Below are 23,664 nucleotides of genomic sequence, written 5' to 3'. Positions count from 1 at the left end.
AAACGTTTAGGAATTCCTCGGCCTTAATAGGCGACTAGCTATATTCTAATGACCTCAGGTGCTCTCAAACATCTATGCAGTAGGCAATTGCAAAAAGCCCTATTAAGTAATTATGGGAATCCCAATTATAAATCATGGAACCTCTTGCAAGAGTTACGCAATCTAACCTGGTGGAGCATATAATTTCTTACAAAAGGTTCTATTTAATTAGTTGTTCAGCAGCAAAGTTAAAAAAAAGTTGTTCGTTAGAGCAAAAAAAATAATCTTCTTTCTATTGAATTTTGTGATATTTTTTGTCATTGAATATCACAAGTAAATCAGTTATTTCAACAGCATTAATTTAAAATGTTTTAGCAATTTAACTTTCTTCGTTAAAGTAATGCCTCATAGCTCAAAAACCGAAATATGCAATCAATTACTTGCTGTATGTCTTTAAGATATGGAATAGTAATCTGCACATGGTAAAAATGGTTGCTTGTTGGTGCATGTGTGTGCGTGTGTATGTTCCTTATACAAATCGACAGTTTACGTCGGATCTGTGTAAACTTGGTACAGAAGTCCTTTAATGCTCATGCATTTACACGGAGAGGGTGTTGTCCTTAAACAAACCCACAAGTTATGTCGGAGCGTTGTCAAATTTTGTCACAAAGGTCCTGTGATGCTTATTATAGAAAGCCAAGGGGAGGGGGTCGTCTCCCTAAGGAGGACAAATTTCCCACATAAGAGTTTTTCTTGTACAAATCCAGTTTTCGTCAGATCTTTGCCAAATTTAGCAAAAAGTTCCTTTGATGCGCTAAAATTCAGATAGGAACTTTTCTGCCACCTGTGAGGAGGGGGGGGGGGGGTAGAAATTCCTTGAAATGAAATGTTTACGCCTGAAGATCCAAAGAGGTCTAAATATAATTTTGAGTTATAAAAATTATATTTTCTACACGCTGACAGGAAGTTTTACACCGTATTTTTTCTTTTATTTAACTACCAGAAAGTAGCTCGTCAAGGTATGACGGGTGAAAATTACATTTGAACGAAACCATTGCCTGTTTGGTGATATTTTGATACTTGAAATTGTAACACTAACTCCAGTGGATTAACTCTAAACTCCAATAGATAGCGTTCACTGTTGACAGCTTTTTCGTTTCTTCACCCCCCTGAAATGACACACAGTCTTACCAGTAAAACAGTTAAGTTGCCGTATCGAGTTTAACCTTGTCACAATAAAGCCTTTCCCTGCGCGTTGAACATTACCAAAACATATTATCAAATTATCATGCCGTGGCGAGAGTTTCATTGTTGAAACACGCGGGTTACTCGATCATGGGCTATTATTTATATGAGGATTATTGTTGACCATGCTTCACTCCACATAACTTTTATTTTCGAGGTAGATCGTGGAGGGCCGGGCATCGCAGCTAGTAAATACTGATTTAGACGTTGAAATAATACTAATGTCAGTTATTTCATTCTTTTTGCAACTGTTCTTAAATTTAATTTCAATTATTATTCTAATAGTATGGCAATATAGAAGTTCGAAAAACACACCACCAATTGTAAAAATTACTGATAAAAGTTCTAAAATCAAGATGATATGAAAAATTGAAGGCACATATCCAATTCCCGTAAGTTTAGTAAATGAGAATCATTAAAAATTTTGTTTAGTCCTGATTTAAATATAATGTGGCAGCAAATAATTCAATTTTTTAATTTAATTATATGGCTATGCTGCGTTTTAGGAAATGAATTATGTTTGTGTAAAATTTTGTTCGAAAGAGGGTAAAGGGGAGAAACCTGAAAGCATTAAAGAAAATAATGAACACATAGACATTTAGGCTTACAGCAAATAGTTTCCAAAACACAAAAACTTTCATGATGAAAGAACTACTTTATCACATTTAACAACATCATAAATTACAAAAGTTAAATGATTTCCGAATAACCTTTTAACCAAAGAAATTTCTTTTAAATCATTAGAATTTCATTCTCACACCCACTATCAATCATCATTTCAGGAAATTCCATCTCTCTGCTCCCCCAACCATCGAATCTCTCCATTAAAGATCCATTAGAATTCTATTGTCAAGACGCTAAAAATTTCGTATTTAACGTTAATCAAATTCCACCGTGTTTGACTGAGTTAGCTTCTCTCTAAACTTACATGTTATTTAGTCGTAATTTCATGCATACAACTAGACTTTCACGATTTTCTCTATCATGAAATTCCACAATGCAATTAACTGAAAGGATTTTCAGAACTCAATTTGCATATATACGGTACACAGCATTCTAGAACTTCAAAAATTTCCTATTTTAACGAGTTCGCATTATGAATTTCAGATCAATTATATTCTCATCTACAGTTACTTACAAAAGGTGCTAAATGATATTAGTTGTAAATGAAGCACATTTTGAGAAAAGTTACATAGCTTTAAAAAAGTATTACTGAAAATAATGCAGCGTGCATTTAAATTAGCAATTAATAATTCCTTTGAAAATTACTTTTTTCGTATATTTCTAGTTAAAATTCTGCAGACAATTTTTCGGTTATATGCTTCATTGCAACGAGAGAGAAAAAAACTGACGAGAACTTTTCCCCCGAAGCAACCAATAAACATTGAACAGACAACATATTTAACGGCAGTAAAAAATCAAGTGAAATTAGATTCAAAACAATGCATTTAATTGAAAAAATGCATTTGGCTTGACAGTGTGATGGCTTGTTCATTAAAAAAATTAAGGAGCCGTTAATAGTGTTACTTAATTTTTAAGCACAATCAACAGTAGAAATTGCAATTATTACCGGTACTTAATTATCTTCGGAATGTTATACGAGACTCTTTGTACGAAACATTCATTTACCGTGTACAAGAAAAGTAGTTGGATGCATGCTGCCTAAAGATTATTGCACCTATTCCCTACTGACGTCGGTCATCCTCATATATATAATAGCAAATGATCGAGTAACGCTCCTGACGTCATCAACAATGAAACTTGCGCCACGGCATGATAATTTAATAATATTTTTTTGGTAATGTTTGACCTGCAGGGAAAGGCTTTATTTTGACGAGGCTGAACTGGATCCGGTATCTTAACTGTTTTACAGGTAAGACTGTCATTTCAGGGGAATGAAGAAACAAAAGGGGGTCAACAACGAATGCTGACCGGAGTTTAGGGTTAATCCACAGGAGTTAGGTTTAAAATTTCAATTATCAAAATATCACCAAACAGGCAATTGCTTCATTCAAACATAGAAGAGTAGAAACAATTTTAACCCGTCATATCTTGACGGGCGACTTTCTAGTTTATGCAGAATGATATGCATCATAGTTATCGCGTGCAACATTATTCTTGCACATGAAATTATTCAGAACGCATTTAAATGGTCATTTTGCCCGATCACGGGATTTTTAATTAGACACAAGAAGTAGTACCTACAATTTTAAAAGATACGTTGTTGATACATAGCGCTAACACACACATGAGTAGCGATTTAAACCCAATAGTCGGAGGAAAATGGGATTTTTTATGAAGAAGGGATTTTTTTTATTGCCAGATTTAATATGGACTATGCCATAAGTAAATCTTGCAAATAAAATTCAGAATAAAACGTTACACTTAAAGTTTTTTTCCCCTGTTTTAAGAAGCATCCAAAAGCGCGTCTGAAATGGCACACTTTTCCAATTATTTTTTGCGTTTTTGTGCTCCGATTTTTAGTAATTTTGTCTGAGCCAGTTAAAAAAAAAAAGGTTAACTTTAAAATGTAATAGAAAAAAAACGTTTTATTTATTAACGATGCGGCACAAAGCGTTCCCAAGCTTCAAACGTGAATAACAAAGCAATAACTAAAACTTTCTGAACATTTTATTCCTTTTTTCGAACAATAATGTTTCTATTGAATACCGTAAATCACCTCGCTTAAAATTGACATCATGCAAATATCGAGTAGCATAACTTTTGCAGTTTAGTAGATATTTTATTATCGCATTTCAAATGAAGTGGATTTTTTTGCTTCTCATTTTACTAACTCATATCAGAGAAACATTATTTCAGTGATTGTTTCAAAACGTTTTGTACAATTAATAACTAATGAATCAGCAATTTTTCTTCTAAATGTATTGCGTCGATAAAAGTATCAAACTAATATTCTGAAATCACCATATATGTTTAGCAAGTAGATACATATGCATCACTGATTTTGCACTTCTTATAGTTATTTCATGTCATTTTTCATATTCGCCCATATTTGGGAGTCATTAAGATGATAAAGTGTGCAATTTTTTTCTATTTCTAGGTACCGCAGACTTCGAAGTCCAGCCAATACGCTAATAGTAAATCTAGCTGTGAGTGACATGTGTAATGGCTTTCTACACCCGATGGCAGCGTATTCGTCTTTTATGGGAGCTTGGATGTTCGGAAAATTAGGTAAAAATTCGGCAAACGTATTAAAATGCCACATATTTGATTTTGTATTCCATTTTCGGATTAAAAAGGAGTATTTGTTGCAAAGCGAACTGATCGTATTAATTTTCAGTAAGTTATCGCCCTATAGCCAGGGCTAAGGCCAGAAATACATGTAATGCACCGCCAGCTCAGTCATTCCAGCCGAGGACTGCAGTTTCGTGCTTATTAGCACTCATCACCCCGGCATAGAAATTGACTGAGCTGGAGGTGTAAAACCTCTTAAGGAAACCAAGAGTGCCAGCCAAACTGGTAGCTAATGTAGAATTAGCACTGACCATAAGAGTGACCAAAGCAAAGGTTCAGTTCAACTTGAAGATTGAAGGCAAGGCAGGTATTTTCAGTAAGCTGAACAGTATAATTTATATCAGCTACCTAGTTGTTTGGCACTCTTGGCTTCCTTAAGAATTTTTCCACCTCCAGCTCAGTCACTTCCTATGCCGTTCTGATGAGTGCTAATAAGCACGGAACTGCAGTCCTCGGCTGGAATGACTGAGCTGGCGGTGTATCTCATGGATCGTGTTAATGTTTATTTCTGATGGCAGGCTACAATAAGGTCGTTTCCAAAATTTAAAAGTATTTTTTTTTTCTAAAAGAGCTTTCTTAAAACCGTGGAAGCTGAAAAAAATTTAAATAATTTCACTAAGTTTAATATTTTTAAAAAATAACTTTAATCGGCGCGCTTTCATTGTTTACGCTTCTGCCGATGGCATCACAAATGATGAAATGCGATTCACTGTTGCCATTCTCAGAGCACAATATTTAATTATCTTCTTTACTCACATGTGTCTGCAACGATATTGTTGATAGCGAGCGTAGAGCGCAAAATTTAATTCGCTTCTTCTTCTTGATTATCATAACGTGGAAATGCGGTAGACAGATGCACCAAAGTTCATCATTTGTGACGTCAGAAAGACCACGCCTTATTTTCAAAATCGAACATTTTAAAAAATGAAATAAATATGAAGCATTGGGAAAATAAAAGTTTTTCTCGCTCCATGTGTATTTTTTTTTTTTTTTTTGTTTATTCTATCAATTTCAGTAACTAAAAGTAGTACTTTTGAATGAAGGAAACATACCCATTTAGATAAAAGAAGAACACAAGCTTAGAAATAAAAATGGAAAACAAAGAAAGTCACAAAGTAACATTCATAGCCCATTCGGGCCTCCTATTAACGGCATTGCAGAGTCGAGACTTTTCTATTCAGCAAAGGGCCCACTGCTAAAATTGTAGATCATTCAGTCGACAAAGCGTTTCCTGGGGTGTACCACGAGGTGGTAGATCTATGTTGCACCCCGAGCGTAATAATGTATTAATAATTAAATTTATTTTGTTTAAGAACACTAGATACTTTGCTATTGTTTTACTTTGCCTGTTTAGGAGAAATACGGTTTATTATGTTTTTGTTATGTGAACCTATTTTCCAAATGTGTAATTGTATTTTTTCTATAGATAGAAGGGCGACTGCTAAGAAAATTAATAATAGTACCATAGTACCAGATGCGGCCCATGGAATATTATGGTTTTAACTGGACCCTATTATTTAAAGACCAAACATTTAACTACTTTCGCATGCATACGATTTCTTTATCATTCACTAGGCTCCTTTAATATTCTGTTGTATATGTAATTTAGTGCGTCAATAAAATAAAAAATATTAATAAAGCAATAATGGGTTTTGTTTTGCTGCTAGCAGAAATTTTATAAGTTATCCCTTGTTTTTCAAAAAAAAAAGAAAAAGAAAAACCTACAAGCATGATTGACGCTTTTTTAAGCCATGTGAACAAATTATTAATCCATGGGTGCAATCTTTTCCTTCTTCCTTATTAATTTTAAATAATTAATTGATTTCGCTTTTTCTATGGAACAAATCTTTCTTTTTTCATCAAACACACAACGGGGGTTGTTTCCTTCAGTCAAAAGTAGTACTTTTTGTCACTAAAATTGATAGAATAAGCAAAAAAAAATAATAACATGGACTCAGAAAATACTTTCATTTTCCCAACAGTTATTTTTTAATCAATTTTTTAAAATGTCCGATTCTTCAAACAAGGCTTGGTCTTTATGACGTCACAAATGATGCGTATATGGCGCATCTTTCTACCGCATTGCCACGTTATAATAATTAAGAAGCGAATTACAATTGCGCTCTATGCTTGCTATCAACCATATCGTTGCCAATACACGTGAGTAAAGATGCGAATTAAATATTTTGGACCGTGAATGGCAACACTGAATGGCATTTCATCATTTGTGATGTCATCGGCAGAAGCGTTAAACGATGAAAGAGCACCGATTTAAGTAATTTTTTTCAAATATTAAACTTAAAGAAATTATTTAAAAAATGGTTAGATTCTATGTTTTTAAGCATGCTCTTTCAGAAAAAAATACTTTTAAAATTTTGGAAACGACCCCATTAGTTTCCAGCAGCATACCACTTTATCTTTTGAAATTCGGTTTCATTTCGTTAAAGCTAAATCCATCTTTCATATGCTTATTAAAATTCTTCGTCAGAAAGCATATTTTACGATTTTCTATTCAAATCCTCCAAGCTTTTATTTTTAAAAATATTTAATTACTTTTTACGTATAGTTTAAATGACATAATCAATGGAATAACAACTTTCTCTTAGCCATGCACTCTGATAGATCTTCCAGAGATGCAATTCAGTTAATTTGAAGAGGTGAATTAATCTGTCATTTCTAAATCAGCTTGAATGAATTCTTAAGGTGTCTTGCATACCTAATGATTTGATTTAGTTTTGTCATTTCAATGGCAGAAATGTAAATTTCATACCTTTCCGTTAAAGACGTCACTTAAACAACTTGTTTACTTATTACCTTGGCGACAATAGAAAAGTAGCTATAACTAATTGGCGATACCTAAAAATATACGGTAACCGTATCATTTAGAAATAGAAGTTGTTGAATGTTGCGATCTGCAAAAGTTTTAGTTTGAAATAGCGATTGATAGTTAAAAATCATAAAAAAAAAGAAATGTGCTCAGTGAAATACTTTTATCGTACCGTTAATTAAATAAATACAATACTTTTGGAATTTAATTATATAAAAAAGGCATTTATTTGTTTCCGAACACAAATAAATAAATTAGAAAATGCAAAATTTGCGCTTCTTGATCATTATTTTAAAAACATTTATTTACTTATTTAAGTGAATGACAGTCGGTTAATGCTGATTAGTGTTAGTGTTTAAAAAAGGGAAAAAAAATAGTTTCATTCATTGAGACTCTCAAAAAAGTTCTAGTAGCTAAACAGAGTAATTATACATCTATATAAACAAAACAGAGAATAAATATATTTATGTTTGTGTGCATGTTCCCTATACAAATCCACAGTTTAAGTCGGATCTGTAACAAATTTGGCAGAGATGTACTTGGGCACTCGAGAAAGAAAGTGGGGGGGGGGGGGGGGTAGACGCCAAAAAAGTATCGAAACGTTTCAATTTTAGAATTTTAAACCCAAAAATGGTATTAAATGGCTCTTTCTATCAGAAATGATTTTTCAATTGCCTTGATTTCAAGCTCATTCAAATGCCCGCAAAACATAGCCCTGAAGTAGATTGAACTTTTTTGATGCAATTCTTCAAAATCTGACGGGGTTTAAAACACGAATATTGATGTTATTTGGAAAAAATTTCTCATTCTGAAAAGAGCCTTTTGATCTTTTTACCAATACAGATGGTTATTTTTGGAGTTCACATTATTTGAAAACCATAACCAATATTCAGTCAAGGAATTTTGGGGGACTGATCTCCAGGTTTTAGTGGGGATTTTTAGAGGCTGTAGTCAACCTTTTATAGATTTTTTTTATTACCATTACTTAGCCTTGCTTTTTAACACGCGTCACTTGACATTACTTTTATTTTTGAGGTAGACCATGCAAAGCCAGGTGACGCAGCTGGTGAATGAATATATTACAGATACTGCAAGACGTATTACGCTCTTGCGGAAACAATAATGAATTATTTATTCAGACGCATTTTGCTAATTAATTAAAGGTAAAGAATAAGCAATAAACGTTGGCATATCTTTAAAAAAATAATAATTCAGCAGAAGTAATTAGTAGAAGTTCCAGAACAGAAGGCAACTCTTGTACCGTAGCTGCTGTTTGAGTCCTAGCAAGGACATGATGCTTTTGATTGATACAACACTTTTTGGATCAAGTCCTAATGGTTATTTGTACCGCTCTAACTTTGTACCTGGTCGGAGACTTATTCAAACCCTAATACCCGTATTTACCAGATTATTCAATTCTGGTTAGAAACTTGAACTGCAGATTGACGTTTTCTTATTGTTTAAGAAGGCTTCGACTGTCAATGTGACTGTCGGACCGATGGTCGAATCGGTTAGTGAATATGACTGTAACCTGAAGGATCCCCATTATCTCAGGGGAAATTTCGTGTTCTGCCTGTTTAATGAACTGTTAAATGCACAAGACAGTTAGATATTTGTATTACATCCAACTTATCAAAGTAAATATCCGTAAATGTTATATTAGTAAACACGTATTGGGTAAAGCACACTACTTTATTGAACAGAACTTGTTGTAAGACGTTTGAATATAATCCCTCAACAACTTTAAATTATTTGTTCAACACAAACTCATTAATTAGGATTTTAAAAAGTTGTATTCTTTAAAGTTTTTAAACTCCAATGTTTTTATGAAATAGAACAAACGAGCCCCTCTTTATTTTTTAGTAAGGTGTTAGCTTTTCTATAGGTATTTTTGAGAAACCGCTCACGTTTTATAAAGATTTGTGCATTAAGAGCAAGCAAACACTTTTTAGCAGAGTGGTTTAAAATTATCTTCTTCTGATTTTTGTAAATTTTCTTTTAGTAACACCAGTGCTATATAAAAGCTTTCCATTTTCCTAAAGAGGAAAGAATAAAAATGTTTCATTATTTTAGAAAAAAAAATTCTTTGCTTATTTTTCGAATCTCCATTCAACTGTAAACTAGGAAATAATTTAGTAGAAAAGTCGGAAAGCATGTGATTTTTATTTTAACGGCAGTATTTTTTATTGCTGATTTTCACGTTTCACGGCGGTATTTCCCCGTGGATGTTGAATTGCAAAGACTATTAAAAAGCATTATTTTTATTCAATATCTATGTTTACATTATTTATATTGACTTTGAAAATGGTTTATTAATAACGAATTTTTGCGAAATAATTTTTGTTTTTACAAGCTATTAAAATATGGAATTATTAATTTTGGAAAATATTTTAGGGCTTTTAACTGATATTTTTCGGAAAATACTTTTTGCTGACATTGCACACATTTCATTACAAGTGCACACATACACTACGTTCGCCGATCTCGACCGGTAGCTACTGGTCAGTTGATCACATGACAGCTAATGACGTCAGACGAATAACACGCAAGTGAAACAAAAACTTAGTATTGGTCAAAAATGTCACGCGTGCTTCAAACCTCCAATCAACCAGCTTAAACTGCGGTGAACTAGTAGATTATAGAACGCTGCGGTAGTTACCGGTTGACTAGTCGAGGTCGGTGAACGCACCTATAGTGCATATGCGGAATGTTACAGACTTTTATCTATACGAAGTTTTATTTTCTGTTTCAGGGTGTGAACTCTACGCAGCTCTTTGCGGTTTGTTCGGCTTGGTGTCCATTGTCACCCTCACGGTCATTGCTGTTGAAAGATTCATGGTCATTTCGGTAAAGCCTTGGTACCGTGGTGTTCTTTTCACACAAGAAAAAGCTAAATTGGCCATTCTCTTTATTTGGGTGTACTGCTTAGTGATCATCGTGCCTCCATTCCTTGGCTGGGGTGCTTTCGTACCTGAAGGATTCCTCACCAGTTGCTCCTTCGATTATCTCTCTCGCTCTGCAACCAACAGATCTTATTTCATATACATTTTTATTTTGGGTTTTACGCTTCCTATAACGGTCATTAGCATTTGTTATGCTTTCATCATTAGAACTATTCTTCAAAACGAGAAAGACATGAAAAAGAATAACGTCAAAAAGGTTTACACCAAGCCAAAAAAGAGGAACGATTACAAAGCAGCGGAAATGGTGATGTTTGTAATTGCAATGTTTCTACTCTCTTGGACACCTTATTCCTTAATAGCAATTATAGGACAGTTCGGTAATCCTGTAGTTTTAACACCATGGGTGTCGGTGCTACCTAGTTTATTTGCCAAAATGTCCACAATATACAACCCAGCTATATATGGGTTGTCGCACAGACATTTTAGAGCTACTCTTAGAAGGATATTCAAGAAGCAGCCCAATCGCTTTTCCGTAGAGACAGGGACCCATTTTTGCAGGAACTCTACAATGAACCGATCAAAACATAGGTGCTCATGTTTGCCCAATTACGGCTCTGACCAAATGGAAAGTAGTAGTGCGTCATGTACTGGAAAAAAACTTTTCTTGGGCGTCGCTGTTTCCAGTAATTTAGAAAGTAGGAAAATAATATACATAAAACGAGCACAGGTTGTTGCGCAGGAGAAACCGGACGAAATCAGTGAATGTAGCGGTTCATGTATACTTGGAACGAACTTTAAGAACTGCGTTGAGACGAACTGCAACTGTCCGGAAGAAAAGCCTTCCTGTAATGAACTGTCAAGGTCAGTATCTAAACGGTCGGTTGTTTTGACCTTGAAAAGGACGTCTGCTGATTCGTTGATTAGAAGTCTCTTGTTCCGGAGCGAGAGTTCCATTCACCAAAAGTATCAAACGTGCATTAACAAGGATCAAATAATTAAAATACCTACTTCAGTTTGCTTTCGACAGAATTCTCTCACAAAAACGACAACATTCGATACCATCCCTGTTCTAACAAATTTAGCAGAAACTGATCCACTGTGTTGCATTCCTGTAAAAAGGACTAAAGTGGGTAAAGGGCCATCGACTTCTGTTCCAGTTACAGCTAATGAAGCTGAGCTCAGCTCAACATCACGCTCTGCGGTTCGAACAGCTCATGTTGAGTCATTGAATTTCCTTCCCAAAACAGTAACTAAAGGTGGATCTTCTCGCGTTCAAATGATAAGTTTAAAATCATCTCCTTCAGCTAATGTAGTTTCACCAAATATATTTTGTGATACTTCCTTGAATCTAAAGCAAGAGATACTTGATGAACTGAAATTTGTTTCAGAATGTCCAAGATGCCAAAAAGCTTTGTGTGATGACTGTATCTTTCAGCAGAAACATTTTCAACATCAAAATTGTGAACATTAATTTTTGATAATTTTGTCACCTAAATGTAAGAATTGGTTAAAAGTTTAAACAAAAATGCTAACTTGTGATTTAGCTAAAGCACAATTTTTTAATTGTTACTGCTTGAATGCTGATAAACTTATTAAATATTTGCCACCAATAGCAAAAGTATTATTGGAATGTGAAAATTTTAAAGAGTGTTAGGCGTTAAGTATCTGGCTCTGAAAAAATTTAAATGCTTTGCCTGTACAACGCTTATTGTAAAACTATTACAGACCTGTCTCTCATAAATGCCTATTTCTAAAGATTCCGAGACGGAACAATTAAAGTGATTTTTTAAAAGCCAAAACGGATGAAATGGTTGTGTACTTCCATTTTTATACTGTATTCACATTTCGCGAATTCACATTTCTCATTGTTTAGTGAAAATTCTGTCTTTAAGTTAAAAGTTAACAACAGTTAAATCATGAGTTCGCATGCTACATCGCTTTAACTTGTTTTAATCAGTTGTTAAAAAAATATTTTGTCCAACTTACATTCAGGTGATGAAATGTTTTGTTAGAATATGTACTTTTTATTTCAGAATCTAGTGCGTACCGAGTGGGCTTCAAATACAGTCGACTACAATTAACAAATACAAATACCTGCAAAGTTATTAAAAATATTTAGTTAAAGAGTAAAAATACCAGGACAACTTTATTCATAATTATTTATTTATTTATTATTGTTTTGTAAATACTGATGGAAAATGCATTGTTACCTTCCTTGAACACGGGACATAAAATGACAAATTTTCAGTAATGCAATTTTAATTTCGAAATTGAGTTTTCATATAACCTTACAAGGTTTCTCTTCGTTTAAAAATGACTAATAAAAACTTTGATCATTTCCAAATTTATATAATTTTTTATAAAACCGACTAAAAACAAATGCGAGTTTTGCTTCGTTAACTCGCACAAAGTTCTTGCGTGATAATTTAGCAAATCATTCTTTTGTTTCACTACAAGTTACAGAAATAAAAGAATATAATATAATGGTTTTCCGGTACACATTCAAGCAGAGGTCCTCAGGATGGGTGCCGTGATACCCGGGATGCCTCAGGGAGAGGCAAAGGGCGTCGTGATGTGTCCACGGCATCAATATATCGAAGTAAAATGGAAGGGGGAGAGCAAGAATGGTAATCTAACTGAAAAGATGCAATTTCACTATTCTATGTGTGCGACATGATTTTTTATATATATAATGAGGTAGACTAAGATGACATGAGAAAATTCTAATTCTTCAAAGGGCGTCACAAATCAAAAAATTTGGGAACCCCAGCTTTAAAGTTTACCTTCAATGGCACGGATGGGAGATAACTAGGGTTCATTTTGAAAACTAAATATTTTCGTCATGCACAAAAACTAAATGCGCGTTTTGGAAAAAACATTTAAAATAGACTACTCGTTCAATAATTACTAATTAAGGTCCAAATATCATTTAAGCTGTGTATATAACCAAAACTGTGTTCCGTAAAATTATCTTTCTTCTCAAGTAATTGTTTTTTTTAAATAAGTGCTGTGTGTATTTTTGAATTAAAAATCAAGAAATATGGTAATGTAAAGAAATTGTAAGAAAGTACATTTTTGAAATGTATCAGACTCGTTTTGGGAGACAGCATATGATTATTTTGTTGCAATATTGCAGAAAATGATAACTCAATGTAAAAAAAAAAAGCACGCAAAGTTATTGTATGGCTTCAACTATAGGTATATAATGTAAATAACTATATTGAATTGTCTATCTTCCCTATTTGACCTAATATACTGCTTATAAAGATCAAAGAAAATCGAGGCTTCCAATTATTAAATATATATCCGAAATAATGAAATATTTTTCTTTAATAAACGGTTTAATGGGGTTTATGTATTCCTTCCTATTTTAAGCTTTTATCTTAGGTCAAAAGTTTTTTTGAGTTTTTTTTTTTTTTTTTTTTTTTTTTTTTTTTTTTTTTAAATCCTTGATTTCTCGATAATTATGTAATACCAATGATATGCAATAGCAAACTCTTTCAAATTAAAATAACATTGTTTTAATGTATTGGTCACATTTTGTCTGTTGTAATATAGGAAATCAAACTTGAAAGACATGATTTCTTACAATAATCTTCATCACACAAAAAGTAAAGCGATAGAAACTGCCAGAAAGTTCCAAAATTTGGCTAAAATAATGAATTAATTCCCTAACAGATCAGACGTGGTTCTTAACATCTTCGTGGTTCTTAAACGTAAGCAACTTTTAGTGTGGTTACAAATAGCACAGAAGAAAAAAATTGAAACATTTTGTGAAATGCGCATACTTAGAGAAACCTTTTTGCTTGTGATAATAGCTTTAACTTCTGTTTAAATACAGAAATGCTTTTTTTTAAGAGGATATTTTGATTTTAGGTATTTTTTAAAGACTTCTGTACATAACTAATTTATAACAAAGTAAAATTTTACCAAGATTACATTTTCATACATCGGTTTTAAATATTTCAACCCATATATTACTATTTAGCAAATTGTATTTTAATAACATTTTCATTCGCGTTGTGTTTGTTACGTTAAGTGGCCATCTTTTGTGGTTTTCAGAATTTGAAACGTATTTACGTCAATTCAATTTCCTTTGAGGAATTCTAAAACTTTAAAGATTGCTTCAAAATAGAACAGTCGACTTCTCAAAAATTTGTAAAGCGTTTCGTTGTGAAGCTTCTATATATACGAGCCGCCGCATCAGCTTAAGATCAGCCATTTTGGGTCGGAGTGCTTGTTTGAATGTTTTTTTGAGCAATCACGATTGCTTATTGTTCTCATTTGACCGTTCTTGACGTTGTGGCTAATTTTTCAGCTTGGATCAGCGGCTCTGCAGCACCACCGCCGACCGGCCTCTGCAGGCGGCGCGGCGGCTGTCCCCTGGTCGTGAGCTATCCGCTTTTCCTGGTCGGAGGTGTCCATGTCCATGTCCGGCACACACACGCCTATGTGCATACACGCAGGTCTATGCACACGCACACAAGCCAACACATGCATGCACGCGCGCCTACGCACACACAACTATACACACGTAACCACCCAGGAGGAGGGGCAAGCTTGGGGGACAGGAGCCGTTTCTAGAAACAATAACTCCAATGAATAGAGTCCTGTCGCAACTCGTGATTGCGAAATACATAATTTGAATTCAAAATGTCAGAATTCAAATTATTTTTTTTTTCTTTTTCTTTTCTGGCAAATTATAGCTTTTGGTGATTTGTCACTGCGAGCAATTTTTGCGGCACGTGAATTGTTTATTAAAAAAAATATCCTTTTTGGCCAATTTCGAAAAACCCAAAACCTTGCTCTGACCCCCCATAGCTCCGCAGAAATGAAAAATCCGATCAAATGGCTAATTTTAGGCTGATGCGCTGACCTGTATATATAGCGGCTCTAGTTGGATGTATCTAAGGAATAAAGATCTACATTCTTGTTTAAAAATCATAAAACTTAATTCTTCTAGAGGTTTGTAAGAGAAAAGATGCAAAAAAAATGTTCTAAAAACAGCACAATTAAAATGGCGTGTCGGCAAGAACACTATGTCTTTCGCTTACTGAAGAGGAATACAACTGTGGAATTGGAGTATTAATGCTTTGATACATTATATACATGTTAAATTTCTTTTATGTATCTCTTTTGCCAGTTTTCATCTGTACTATTAATTTTTGTGCTCGTTTGTGTGTGTGAGTGTGACTGTAACCCTATCATCTCCGGACTGTCAATGTTGACCAGGTCAATAATGGTACCACTGGATGCAGGACATCCAAGGAAAGCCATTCCCCCCTGTCTTACTCCTCTAAAACTTAAGGAACATCCAGCAGTAAAAACATAAAAGTCATCAATTACGCGCCGCAGGCGGCATTGAGCCACCACTGGTGGCAAACAAAGGTTGGCGAGCACGGACGAAGCCCCCGAATCTGGTTAAAAGTAACGGTTTTAAATTTTGTATTTCGTTTTTAAATTCCATTGCCATAAATGTTATGTAAATGAGTCGAAAAGGATGGAGGATCAAGGTTTTATTTATTATTTTATTATTCCATTATAACCTTAAAGGTTATTTTTTTTAAACTAGAAGTACGTTTTAGAATTTAATTTTTAGTTTGAATAGCAGTTGTGCCTCATTTACCGCTTGTTCAGGAAAAAACATTACCTTCAAACTCTCTGCATAGCAGCTTTAAATGATCTGAAATATTCAAAGTCTGAATTATTCATATTTTCAATTTCGCTTTTTAAATCGTAGAATAAAAAAGTTGATTAAAGCTACCAGGGTAAGTTGCTAAAGCTGATGTTATTAAAGTCAGTTAGAACTGATTTCACTGGTCAAGTTACTCGTCGAAACAAGACTTTTAGCTTTTGCGACGAAGTTATCTCAATTAAGGTTTTTGAACACCTAGGACATTAAAGTATTTCAATCCTAAAGAATAAGTATGGTTAATTCTACAGGGTGTTCCGTTTTAACCTGCAAGACCTTTCTTTTCGCAACCCTTAGCCCTAGATGTATACTTCCAATTGCAAAAATGTTAAAAACCCGATGCAGAGTTAAGATATTGAAAGTTTGAAGTAAAAATAAGTCAAAAAATAAAAACTTTTTATACGGGCCCCAGGTCCCCTAACTTATGTTTAGGGAAATAATCTTTATTGAAAAATAATTCCAATACAAAAGTTTGATATTAGTGCGATCAATATTCACCGGGATATGAAACGCAGCATTTTGTGACTTACATCACTTTTCACTCGATGTCAGTAACACCGCTTGGGGGGAAATATAGGGGTTAACAAGTGTAAAAAATTATACGTGTGCATAGAGTAATTTTTCAAATTGTTCGAGGTTTTGTAGTGTTTTTTTTTTTTTTTTTTTTTTTTGCGTTAATGGCAAAACATTTGCATTTATTTTGGAATAGCAATGAAAAATATAAATACTTTGTTCTTTTTCTTCGACAACTTGTCATTCCTCTGAAAGAACGTTAAGACCCAATTTCATCTTCTGTGTGGTGCTGCTGTTTTTCAGGGTTTCTTTGTTGGACGGCGATAGAAAGTCACTCCACATCTCCCACCAAAACCGAGAAGGTCTTGTTACAATTCGGGAGAGAAGTGAAGGAGTTGTCTTTAGTTGTCTTCTGTATGGTTTAAAATTGTTCCAGGTTTTGTAGTGTGATTTTGCGTATCACGGTATAAATACCTTGTTTTTCTTACTTCGACACCCTGTCATTCTTCTGAAAGGGCGATAAGTTTTAATTTCATCTTTAGTATGCTCCCTTAAAATTTTGAACTGGAATATCTCTTTGAGTTCGTTCGCAAAAATGTCAAGTTTTTTGTGTCAGTAGTAGTTTTTAATGAAGGTTATTTCTCTAAATGTAAGTTGGGGGACCTAGGGCCCGTAGAAAAAGTTAATTTTTTGACTCATTTTTATTTTTGCTTCAAACTTTCAATACCTTAACTCTGCATCTGGTTTTGAACATTTTTGCAATTGGATGCATACATCTAGGACTAATGGTTGCGAAAATAAAAGTCTTGCAAATTAAAACGGAAAACCCTATATATTAAAGATTCCTTAAAATGTTTGATGATCATCTTGCTTCACATTAGAAAACGAGTTCTATGTGTTCGAATAATATTTGATCAATTATTTAAAAAAAAAAAAAAAAAAAAAACGCGTCTTGAGTTCGAATCTAAAAAGATAATCAAACGCAATGGTGAAAACATGATTTTTCTTTCTGAATGATTTCAAATTTCAACAACATTTTTGTTCTTACGGGTAGTTAAACATTTGCATAAATTTTACGTAATTTTTAAACATGAATGATATTTTCAAAAATTTCGAACTAAAACGTATTAAATACATTAATGCAGAATACAGTAAAATTTATCAAAGTGTGTACTATTCCAAAGCTGTAATTATTCTAGATGTATTTTTTAAAATTCTGTTAGAATTTCGATCGTTTTGTGATTATCCCCGAACTGATACGCATCGTCAAGCTCAGACAAGCTGTGATTCAAGAGTGAAACTATTGTGATTCTTAGTTGTTTCAAAATAATAGATTGTATATACGAGTGAAGATATATTTATGACGGTTTTGTCCTCTCGTCAAGTTCTCATAGCAGTGCAACGAGAGCGAGCTTATTTTGTGATGTGCCCTGATACGTATTCCATTTCATTTCCTCTATGTTTGTACAAAATGAGCATTAAAAATCGTTTAAAAAAGAAAGTTTTAGTGTCCTGTTTGTTTTTTTTTCCACATGTGAACAGTAGAAAAAGAAAATATTTGAATCTTGTGTCTTTTTTTTTCTATACTTGAACAGTAGAAAATAGAAAGTTTCAGCATCTTGTGTCTTTTTTTCATGCGTAAATGCCGCTATAGCGAACCCGGGATATAGCGATTCCCTGGTTGTAGTGAACTTCTTAAATGTCCAAAGTGATGCTCTAAGTCATTAATGCAAATACAGACGCTTGCAACGATCTCCAAACGCTAGATCGGGCGATCCAAAAATTTCTACAATTTTAAACTTTTCATCCTGTATTGAAAAAAGTGGGGAAGTATTTTTTCGTAAACGAACCTGCTTTAAAGTGGATTTATCTAAAATAAAGTTAATTTTGAAAGAATTTTTGACTGTAAACATGAACAAAGAAGATTTTCTGGTTTTATGAGTTGCAGTATTTTATAAACATTTCAAAAACATTTAGGAAGAACCACTTGAATGTGCAGTGATCTTCTGAGATTAATAAAGAAATATAAATTATAAGTCTAGGACCTACGACTTCTACACCAATGACAGCTGTCAATGTTTTGAACAAATTTTTTGAGACAGAAACTGTAAATCAATAAATATACATAATTGTGATATTGTTTGCAATAGTAGGCTAAAATATTAGCAAAATGCATATAAAATTCAAAAGCTTGCAACCGAAATTCCATTCTTCTTCCATGGTATGGATAAACTTTTAAAAACAATTAGTTTCTGTAGATTGCTTACAACTAAGTCAATATAAAGGGTGTCCCAAAATTAACGCAAGATTTGAATTTGCCGCCATTTTTGCAATAAATGGTTGGCAACCCTGAAAAAAGAACAATTTGACAGCTGAGAGTTTAGGGTAATCAAAAATGGAGCGTTATACAATACAATAACGCGCTTTCATTATTGAACAATTGTTTCAAAAATAATGACAAGTTGAGGCTGGTCATGCAGTTACTGTTATTGGCGCTCGGTATCGCAACACGGTAATGCACGGGTGGTTGTGTGCTTGTTGACATAGACCTTTGAATTCAAATAACCCCATAAGAAGAAATTTAAAAATGTTAAATCACACGATCTAGGGTGACAATTCTGATGACCGAAATGAGAGAGTACGCGACTAGGCAGCCTCATGCAGTAATTGAAATGTTTCACTCTCTCTAGCTGTATGGTACAATAACACGCCATTTTTACTAACCCTAAACTCTCAACTGTCAAATTGTTCTTTTTTCGTGGCTGCCAGCAATTTATGGAAAAAGTGGTGGCAAATTCAAATCTTGCGTTAATTTTGGGACATCCTTTAGTTAATACTAATATTTAACTTCATTGCCCTAATTCATAATGACAACGTCGTGTAACTGAGAGGTTTATTTTTGAAGAATTTTAGCAAATTAGGAGTTTTTTTTTTTTTCTTTTTCTTTTTTTTTTTTTTTTTGAAGAATGGGATGTAGTGAACCTTCAGCTCTAGCGATCTCTTAAGTCAGTACGTAGAGGATTTGTTATAGCGGGTTTGACTGTAGTAGAAAAAAGGAAGTTTTAGTTTTTTGTGTCTTTTGTCCCATACGTGAAGAGTATGAAAGGAAGTTTTTTTTTATCTCGTGTCTTTTTCCCATGTTTGAACAGTATTTCCCTTTGGCCTAAATTAGTTGCTCGACTGAGGTTGAAACCGTTGTCCCAAATTAGTTGCTACATTTAAATGACTGGATACTCGTCGGTGGATTAGTAAGCTTGGGCGCCCGACCTAACGCATTTTTTGGGGGCCTATCCCATGGCCATGGAAGTTCCTCCCAATTACGACATTTGGAGATGGTAAATCCACTACAATTGATACAAATACTGAAACTGAGGAGTTTATGATTTTATGCAGACATTTTTCAGACCGTTCAGTGTGCTGTGCAATTAATCAACGAAATTAACTTCCAAGCATTGCTTAATTGTATGTGCCAATTTAAATTCAAAAATCCTATCTTCGTTCATTCTTATGCCTCGTCCCCTTTTGTAAGTCTTTTTACACCAATTATCACATAAAAATATCTTCTAGCTAATGAATCGAAAATTCATTAGAAAGCTGACTGATCTTTCCGGTATACTGGTGGTAGAGTCTTCACAAAATGTAGAGCGTGGCTTAAGAGTGAGCAAACACTAAATTTTCCAAACTAATTTGGTACTGATTTTAAGCGTGCACTTGCCAAGCACTCCCTGCTTCATGAAAGAGGCAGTGCTTGGTAAGTAAACGTTGTTAGTTGATAGCATAGCACCCTAAAAAGCAAACTGATACTATTGGTATACTGGTGGTAGAATCCTTACAAAATATAGAGCGTGGCTTAAGAGTGAGCAAACTCTGTATTTTTGAAACTAATTTGTTACTGATTTAAAGCGTGCACTTACCAAGCACTCCCTGCTTCATGAAAGACGCAGTGCTTGTAAGTAAACGTTGTTAGTTGATAGCACAGTACCCTGAAAAGCAAACTGATACTTCCGGTAAACTGGTGGCAGAGCCCTTACAAAATGTAGAGCGTGGCTTAAAAGTGAGCAACCTCTGAATTTTCGAAACTAATTTGGTACTGATTTAAAGAAAGCACTTACCAAGCACTCCCTACTTCATGAAAGAGGCAGTGTTTGGTAAGTAAACGTTGTTAGTTGATAGCACAGTACCCTGAAAAGCAAAACGATACTTCCGGTATACTGGTGGTAGAGCCCTCACAAAATGTAGAGCGTGGCTTAAGAGTGAGCAACCTCTGAATTTTCGAAACTAATTTGTTACTGATTTAAAGCGTGCACTTACCAAGCACTCCCTGCTTCATGAAAGACGCAGTGCTTGTAAGTAAACGTTGTTAGTTGATAGCACAGTACCCTGAAAAGCAAACTGATACTTCCGGTAAACTGGTGGCAGAGCCCTTACAAAATGTAGAGCGTGGCTTAAAAGTGAGCAACCTCTGAATTTTCGAAACTAATTTGGTACTGATTTAAAGAATGCACTTACCAAGCACTCCCTACTTCATGAAAGAGGCAGTGTTTGGTAAGTAAACGTTGTTAGTTGATAGCACAGTACCCTGAAAAGCAAAACGATACTTCCGGTATACTGGTGGTAGAGCCCTCACAAAATGTAGAGCGTGGCTTAAGAGTGAGCAACCTCTGAATTTTCGAAACTAATTTGGTACTGATTTAAAGCGTGCACTTACCAAGCACTCCCTGCTTCATGAAAGAGGCAGTGCTTGGTAAGTAAACGTTGTTAGTTGATAGCATAGCACTCTAAAAAGCAAACTGATACTTCTGGTATACTGGCGGTAGAACCCTTACAAAATGAAGCGTGGCTTAAGAGTGTGCGAACTACGACCTTTCAAAACTTATTTGGTACTGATTCAAAGAATGCGCACTTGCCAACCACTCCCTGCTTAATGAAGAAGAAAGTGCTTGGTAAGTGAATGTTGTTCATTGTAGACTAGCACCCTGAAATCTCTAAAAATAGTTCAAAGAGCATCGTAAAGTCATCAGTGGCCACTAATTTGGGGCCTAAGATGGCTTACCTTTTCTTTACTAATAATATAGCTGAAAGTCTGTGTCTTGATCTGTGGATATCTGGATCTCTGTTGCGTGCTTCGACCGTTCGGTCGATTTTAATGAAATTTGGCACAAAATTATTTCGTAGAATAGCGGTGAGCACCTTTGAAGCGATTTTTCAAAAATTCGATTTTGTTCTTTTTCTATTCCAATTTTAAGAACATTTTACCGAGCGAATTATCATAACATGGAAGTTTAAATTATCATAACATGGACGAGTAAACTATCATAACGTGGGCCCATAACATGGGCGGGCAAAATAACATAACAAATTAGCGAGAAGTTCATCATCCATTAATATACAGAAGAATCAAATGCCCTTTTAATTTTACACTACGGGCAAAGCCGTGTGGGTACCACTAGCTTAATATAAAGCTTGATAAGAGAAATTAGTTCATAAAAGACAACATTGGAAAAATTCATTTGTCGCCAGTGGCTAATAGTAGCAATTTCGATAAAAAATACTTTTTTTAAAGTGAAAGTACTAATCACCACGTGTATTTTTTAAAATATTTTTACTATTGAAATTAACAAAAATAATCACAAATGATATTGATAAAAAAAAAAGAAATAAAACAAAATTATTTTGAATTTTGACATCTGGAATTCAAATTACGTTTTTCGCAATCACGAGTGTGTGTGTGTATGTAGGGGTGTGTGTTTACGTCTGTATGCAGGCATGAATGTGTGTGTATGTGTATTTGTGTCTGTGTGTGTAGGTGTGTGTATGTAGGAGTCTGTGTATGTGTGTGTAGGTATGCGTGTGTGTGTATGTGTATGGTTGTGTGTAGGTGTGTGTATGCATGTGTGTGTATGGTTGTGTGTAGGTGTGTGTATGCGCGTGTGTGTAGGATATAGTCGCAACCTGGAGACTGTTTTCGCTAGAGGAGCAGCATCGTGAGGCCGGTCGACGGTGATGCTGCAGAGGTAGGCGGGGGGAAATAAAATCATAGGAATTCAAAACAGTCAAATGAGAACAATAAGCAATGTGATTGCTCAAAAAGTGGGAGTGATAGCGCAATTGACTGCTGAAAGCAGACAGAATGATTTTTACAGCTAACAGTGTAATACATTTTCAATCGTATGGTCAATCTAATATGTGTAAAATGATAGACTTAAGGTGGATATTGACATATGATTTTTGATCATCATTTTCGCCCTTTGATCAGTTCCTACCTGTTTTCACATTTGGCCCGTCGCAATGCATTTTACAGGCCCTTTAGCGTAACCTGTTTATTCATGTATAGTTTTGGATTTCTTGGTAACCTGAAGTCGAGCTCCGCCACCATTCTGACCGATAATTTATCTCACTGATTTTGCTTCAGAAACAATGAATAAGATGAATGAAGCATTGAAGTGTTCGCCCAGAATGAGAGCTAGCTATAAGATGCAAATGAAATTCTCGAGTTCGGTAAATTAATTCTTGTTGGCTGTCGAAATTTCGTTAAATCACTGTGGCAATAAAAAAATGAAATTTTGAACTTTTTTTTTTTTGACTGATTTGTGTTAACGAAGAAATTAATGAAAGAAGCTATGACATTTAAAGTTTTAACATCATTGCAAGCGAAGTAATTGTAAATTACAGCGTTTCACTTTTCACACGCACAGAAACAATTAAAAAAACATAAAACAATGAATAATGTGTTAATAGAAACGAAATATGAATCACAATTTCTCGGCATTACTCATCTTTCCTGCATTTTTCCTCCTTGTATTTTTCATTTGTTCTTTTGCGTAATGTTATCAGACATTTTGAAGAAGTTCGGATAAGTTAGGAATTCGAATGTTATATTCGTATTCCGCCGGATATTAGAAAGTGCTCGAATTGCCCACTAAAAATGTTTAAAGGAATAAAATCTATAAACAACCAAAAAAAAAAAAGAAAAAAGAAATCGCTTTTAGGATATTTAAGCACAGTGCAGCCGCTCGGGGATGTAGGGAGAGGTAAAAATATAATAACTCAACGAATTTTTCCCTGATGAGTTTCAAAACAATAAAAAAATTTTGAAAAAAAAATAGAACCGACTTCAAAATTGCTCTAAAAAGTGAAAAATAATTTTATTCTTTAAACACCATCGATAATGCTTTTAAACATAATTTTTGAAGTTGGCGCAAAAACAAAACTTAAAATCCAGTGTAACCATGCTTCGTTCATATTTTTTT

At 34.3% G+C, this 23,664-nt stretch overlaps 1 protein-coding gene across 1 annotated transcript in view; it reads left to right on the top strand.

Annotated features, from left to right (window-relative positions):
- LOC129235230 (rhodopsin-like) overlaps positions 1-12,328 on the top strand; it is a 92,154-nt gene extending 79,826 nt beyond the window's left edge. The window contains exons 2-5 of the mRNA XM_054868936.1: positions 4,286-4,416; positions 10,059-10,936; positions 11,009-11,339; positions 12,243-12,328. Of these exons, the coding sequence (XP_054724911.1) occupies positions 4,286-4,416; positions 10,059-10,936; positions 11,009-11,339; positions 12,243-12,328 (1,426 nt within the window). The remainder of the gene's footprint in view (positions 1-4,285; positions 4,417-10,058; positions 10,937-11,008; positions 11,340-12,242) is intronic.
- Positions 12,329-23,664: the final 11,336 nt, after the last annotated feature.

This window comes from Uloborus diversus, chromosome 2 (genome assembly GCF_026930045.1).
Source record: "Uloborus diversus isolate 005 chromosome 2, Udiv.v.3.1, whole genome shotgun sequence".
Taxonomy (NCBI): domain Eukaryota; kingdom Metazoa; phylum Arthropoda; class Arachnida; order Araneae; family Uloboridae; genus Uloborus; species Uloborus diversus.
Note: the sequence above shows the minus strand (reverse complement) of the source record. Positions and strands in the feature narration are given on the sequence as shown.